The 6,497-nt window shown below is 35.7% G+C and overlaps 1 protein-coding gene across 2 annotated transcripts in view; it reads right to left on the bottom strand.

Annotated features, from left to right (window-relative positions):
* Window positions 1–733: 733 nt before the first annotated feature.
* Window positions 734–6,497, bottom strand: part of adamts13 (ADAM metallopeptidase with thrombospondin type 1 motif, 13) — a 55,417-nt gene continuing 49,653 nt past the window's right edge. For both annotated transcript variants that reach the window (XM_056246698.1, XM_056246697.1), the window contains 2 exons: window positions 2,148–2,329; window positions 734–1,211 (listed from right to left, as the gene is read on the bottom strand). In XM_056246698.1, the coding sequence (XP_056102673.1) occupies window positions 1,038–1,211; window positions 2,148–2,329 (356 nt within the window). In that variant the 3' untranslated portion in view covers window positions 734–1,037. The remainder of the gene's footprint in view (window positions 1,212–2,147; window positions 2,330–6,497) is intronic.

The raw sequence follows: 6,497 nt of genomic DNA, 5'->3' as shown, positions 1-6,497 counted from the left end.
ATGGAAATCGGGAAACCTGTTTCAAAACAGTCGTTATTTTTGCAGTATATTTTAATGATGCTAATGGCACAGAAATTACACACTTCACTATTCAGGGTGACTACCAAGTGACTATGGATTAAGAGGCTGCTACAAACTCAAACAGGGACAGAGACACGTTCATTCTGGTTTTACAGTTTCAATTGTAACAACTATATGTTTGGGAATGCTGTTGATGTTGTCCAGTCCATATCATGTAAAGCCCAAAGTATACTTCAGTTTTGTTTGTCTTTTTGCGTACGCTAGTATATGTGTACAGTGTGCATGAAATAAATTTCATCATTATATTACAATCAAAACACTTACTACAAAAAGGTTATATATAGATTAGATACAGATATTTTATGTTTGCATGTCATGTGGCCATTAATCAAAATCAGGGAACCGTGAAAAAACGTGAATGTTTTGTTAAATTATTGAGATGTTTACTTCAAATCTCAGGGGGTATTTCAAGTAAATATTTTAGGTCTAAGGGGTTCGGCTGATAAAAAAAGTTTGGGAAGCTCCGAAATGGACTATACTTTGAATGACTATGTGTTTGTCTGTACACATATGCTAAGTGTAGGCATAAAAAACTAAATATACCTTGGGCTTTAAGGAGGTTCATGCTAGTTTCACAATTGCTAAGTACGACTGTTATTCTTTACCAAAACTCTCATAGCCACAGCCTGTTCTAAATCAAAATATCAGAAAATACATTTTATGATTGTTATTTATTTCTTTGTGCTGTTAGATTAGGAGTAGATTTGGCACACGTTATTGTCAGCAGATTAACTCATGTTCATTACAATAAATATACAGAAGCACTTATATATAAACAGTAAATTGTATTATTTTTGTTTTTAAATGATATGACAAAACAAGACAGAATACTTCAGATTATATCTTTGAGAACACGTTAATAAATCCTCCTGTTCTGATTCTGGTGTGCTAAACTGGCTAAATTATGGTTGTTAAATGTTCCAAGGCTCTTTATGGACTAGAAACACTCTTACAAACTACACTGGTTCTTCTTCAGAAGGGTCAATGTACGAATACTCGGCCCTGAACATTCCCTTGATTTGCTGATACTCCCCGTGGAATTCCACTTCAGCCCTGCTTCCCGAGGAGCTCCACAGGAAGAGCCGTGTCCCTCTGAATATGGTCGTCTTTAAGGCATCCACATCACGAATCTGGATAAGCAAAAGAAAACAATAACACAGAACATCAGAGAATCACAACATAAACACGTTTGTGCTCAACTCACTGGACGTCACATCCGCAATGTCTACCAATCTTAGTGCTTGCAGAACTACTTATTTTTACTAAATGCCGGCTCAGTATCTATCTTAGTAAATGACCCACAAAACACAGTGCACCATTAGCTGTCTTTACTCTTTCATCTCAAATGTTTGCTTATAATGTGCTTTTTGAACACAAACTGCTGAGTTACACTTTATTCCAACCCGTTTAGACTGATTACATCTCTTCCTTTGTCCGACAGATGATTATGCTTATACATTACTGCTCAAAAGTTTGGGGTCTGAAAGATAATCTTTTTTATGTTTTTGTTATGTTCATCAAGGCTGCATTTATTTGATCAAAAATATTGTGTAAACCGTAATATTGTGAAATATTATTGCTATTTAATATTTTCTATTTTATCATATTTTTTTAAATGTAATTTATTCCTTTGATGGCAAAGCTGAATTTTCAGCAGCCATTACTCCAGTTTTCACTACAATACAACTTTATACAATACAGATTGTTTCAAAGCAGCTTTACAGTGATACAATGCCACGTGATTCTTCAGAAATCATTCTAATATGCTGATTTGGTGCTCAAGAAACATTTTTTTTATTATTATCAATGTTGAAAACAGTTGTGCTGCTTAATATTTGTGTGGAAACCTTTTTTTTTTTTTTTTTTCAGGATTCCATGATAAAAAAAAAAAGTTCAAAAGAACACCATTTATTTGAAATAGAAATCTTTTGTAACATTATAAATGTCTTTACTGTCACTTTTGACCAATTTAATGCATAAGTATTCATCTTAAAAATCTTACTGACCCCAAACTTTTGAACAATAGTGTATGTTTATATAAAAGATGGACACACGCAGTCACTTACCAGTATGTATGTTGAGTTTGTATCTGTATTGTTGAGCACAGAAAGTGCTCTGATCTGAATCCTCAATGCTGGAGGAGCATCAATGAACACGCGACAGCTCTGAGTGTTAGAGGGTGAGATGGCTGGACTCTTGATCGGATTCTCAATGAGCCCGGACGGAGAGAACAGCTGAACGTCACACTCTTGGAGGAAGATATGTACTGTCTTTCAGATTCGCTCTGTGCACGAGAAAAATGCTAACTTCCGGCTTGAGGGTGGAAATTGAGGTACCCCTCGCTGCAGACTGTAGCGCGGTGACATCACGTATACACGTCACGTATGTACGTCACGTATGTGTTACCACGCATGCGCAAAGTAGACGCATGTGCGCACGCGCAAATTATACGCATTTGCGCACGCGCAGTTCATTACAATCACTTCCGGCGATGGATTCGATGGCAGTAAGTCAATAAGGATTATTTATGCTGTTTTAACAATTGTTCTTTTGTGTTAACGGCTTTTAATTGTAAGAGATTCCATAGAGCGCATCAGAAATGTTTTAGATTTTACAAAAAATGTTATGTTTTATGATCTCATATTATCAAAATGACTTCAGCGAGTTTCAGCGAGTCTTAAAATGATATGTATAAGTCTTAATTCGCCTTTAAACAAATTAAGGTTTGAAAGATGTCTTCAAATAGAGCAGAAAGACTTATGTAAGTAATGTAGTTGATTGTTCCATCCATTGCAAAAGAAATGTTGTTCCTCAGTATCAGATCGTACTGTAAAAGTTACATTCGTGAATGTAGTACACTTACAGTACGTAAGTTATGTTAAATACATTTGTGGTGAAATTAATTAAAGTAATGAAGTTGAACATTGTATTTTGCTCAAATAAGATTCATTGTTATTCTCCTTAGTTGTTTTTATCATTTAGACAGCATAACTTTTTTTTTTTAAGTAGTTTATGTTAAAGTCTCTTAGGTACTTAGGTACTTTACAGACAAAGCCAATAACTTTGTTTAAAAAAATTATATATATATATATATATATATATATATATATATATATATATATATATATATATTCCTTGTATGACGACTCTGTACTGTATTAATGCCTTTCTTCAAAATGATTCATATTGTTTGTTCTGTATTTTATCTAAATTAGGTGTTGTGAACTGGAGTACATTTTCCAGCAATACAAGCAAGAGTTCCGGGTGCCCTACTCGTTAACTCTGTGCTTGCACTGCAATATACAAGGACTGCCCACCTGGGGCTGGGTGTGTGGGTGATGGCAGAAGGGGAGTCCTGCGTTGATTTTATTCTGATAAGGAGGTTGAGGGCTATGCTCAGTTGATTGTTTTTTCAATGATGGAGGGGAATTTCAAGCTGAGTAGTGTGTCTGTCTGTCTCTCTCTCTCTCTCTGTGTGTGTGTGTGTGTGTGTGTGTGTGTGTGTGTGTACAGATGTATGTGATTATCTGTATTTGTACATATTTCTTTTACACAATTATCTTTGTTTTGAAATAAAAGTTATGACTGTTATGAGTTTTTTTTTTGAGTTGGCATGCATAATATCGGATACAGAGATTGACAATGTGCTGTTTAACTTCAAACTACTTTATTGGAATAAATGTTTTATGATAGCCTATATAATGCACAAAAATAAACAATTATTAACTATTAAAGGGGAATCATTAAAATAAGAAATATATAAGGTGCCATCAGTGTTTACAGTAATTTTGTAATTTACAAAGTGAAGTGCAATAAAAGACAGAATGAATCTAAGGCTGCTGGTGTCCTTTTATAAATCCACCATTGAGAGCATTCTTTCATATTGCATCTCTGTGTGGTTTGCTGGGTGTTCTACTGCCAACAAAAAGGCTCTGCAGAGAATCATCAAGACTGCAGAAAACATTATAGGATGCCCTTTACCATCTTTGTCAGACATTGCACTTCGTCGCACTCTCTCAAGAGCCAAAAACATCATCAAGGACAATACTCATCCAGGTCACCTTTTGTTTCAACTGTTGCCTTCTGGTAGGCGTTATAGGTCTATACAATCCAGCACCACCAGATTCAAAAATAGCTTCTTTCCAAATGCACTGTTTTAATTCAACTTTATACTGATTTTATACTGTTTTTATGTTTGTTTTATTTATATATATTATTTTATGTACTGTAAGGATTATTTAAATGTATTTATTGTATACACCAGTGGAGAGTGTTACCAATTTCGTTGTATTGTAAAGTACAATGACAATAAAGGCATTCAATTCAATAGAATGTAAAAATAAACTTTAAATAAAATACTACACATTACACAATAATACATTCTAAAATTTCTCATAAGTTTACCTTAAATCAGGCATAGTTAAAACTATGGATGTGTGTTTTACTTCTTTTTGCTGCTTTCATTATTACTTTAGAGTTTTTTAATACATTAACATTTTTGTTAAATATTATGTCAAATTGACGCGGGACGTCAAAACACGTGACGTAACCGCGTAACGCGCATGCGCTGTCGCCGCGATATGGCGCATGCGTGGTAACACATACGTGACGTACGTACGTGACGTATTGTATATACGTGACGTCACCGCGCTACAGTCTGCAGCGAGGAGTACTTGTGGAAATTGGGTACTTCGTTTCCGGTTGCCGTCTTGTTTACATCAGTGGACCGGCGTTAAGTTAGTTTAATCGTTCGCAATGGACCTAAAACATAAAAAAAACCGATTCACTTTTCAAAGGGCAGTCGGTGGTAATACCATAATTCCTCAAATAAAAGCTGGGGCCTTTATTTACCTAAACTGCAGAAGGTAACAGGCTTTTATTAGAGGCAGGCGCTTTATTTAAAAAAAATCTAAATCAAATTTCCGTCTGGGTTCCATGCTCCTCAAGACAATTTCGTTTTCATTAAAGTTGTTGAAAAGACCGTTACACTAGCAGCACTAAATTATATGTGTGTTACATCTATTGTCTACTACCATCTATTGGCTGTACGTTACGATGAACTTGAATGCATATTAGGGGATGTTTACACCTGGCCACTTCATGTGTTTTCTCAGATCGGAAAGCTCTCTGATTTATCAAAACAATTCTACTTAAATCTGCTCACAAATGCGTTTTCGCAAAACGGATATAAATCTTCAATTCCCACGCTATATGCGGATTTAATGGAGTGGACGTCACCGAAAGCAACAGCTATGAGCTGCATTTGATAGATCAGCTCATTTCTAAATCAAAAGACCGCAATAAGCGAGAGCGGCAACAAGCCTGGTAAGATCATTTCGTTTCTTTACTTTTAATGATGAGGAGAATTGTCTGCGACTTACTTTCACTTTAATTTGCAATAGTTTGCACGTTGGCTTTATGGATAGATGCTCGGCTGCCGTGATGCGTGTTGCAGTAGCGTTGTCACATCTTGCTATAACATTACATAGCCTATAACACGCTCTCACACTTATTTTTTAGCGTTTTTGGGAGGAGTAAAATTTAGATACGTGGTTTCAACAATCAGATGCATTTGATTTACACTTGTGCAGTTTCGTCTGGAATCTCGTCTCAGATCTCCTCCTGAAGAAGTGGTTTAAGCGATCGGATTTAAATTGTCTCGAATGTGCTTCGGATGGCATTTATACATGGTCTTTTCACGATCAGATCACAGAACACGCATGAAGTGGACAGGTGTAACATCTCTTCAATGAAAGTCATTTAGGAGATTATCCACACTAATTTTCCCCCGGCCTTTATTTGTCCGCGTTGATCACGCACCCGGCCATTATCAGAGGCCCGGCGTTTATTTGAATACCGGTTTTTATTTGAGGAATTACGGTAACCAGGCGCTGCTGCATTGTTAAAAGTAAACAATGTTTAACATTACTTCTACGTCGTCCATCAGGCTACCGGAAACTAGACACCCCCTATCGGTTTCGCAGCCGGAAGTAGCATATGCTAACGTGCACATAGTCTATTATTTCAGTTTGGCTTAATCTACACAATCTACATTTTTTATTGTTCACCCAGTAATGAAAATTCTGTCATCATTTACTCACCATGTCTTGTCAGTCACATATTAACTAACTATTTACTATGACTTTTGCCTCAATAAACTCCTAATTACTGCTTATTAATAGTAAGGTAGTTGTTAAGTTCAGGTATTGGGTAGGATTAAGGAATGTATAATATGGTATTGCAGAATAAGGTGCTTTATTTCATATGTGCTTTATAAGTACTAATAAACAGCCAATATCCTAGTAATATGCATGCTAATAAGCAACTAGTTAATAGTAAGAAATGGACCCTAAACTAAAGTGTTACCGTCTTGTCAAACTCACAAGACTTTATTCTGTAGAACAACTTTTGTTGAA

This window comes from Rhinichthys klamathensis, unplaced genomic scaffold (genome assembly GCF_029890125.1).
Source record: "Rhinichthys klamathensis goyatoka isolate OS25496 unplaced genomic scaffold, OSU_Roscu_1.1 h1tg000040l_1, whole genome shotgun sequence".
NCBI lineage: Eukaryota > Metazoa > Chordata > Actinopteri > Cypriniformes > Leuciscidae > Rhinichthys > Rhinichthys klamathensis.
Note: the sequence above shows the minus strand (reverse complement) of the source record. Positions and strands in the feature narration are given on the sequence as shown.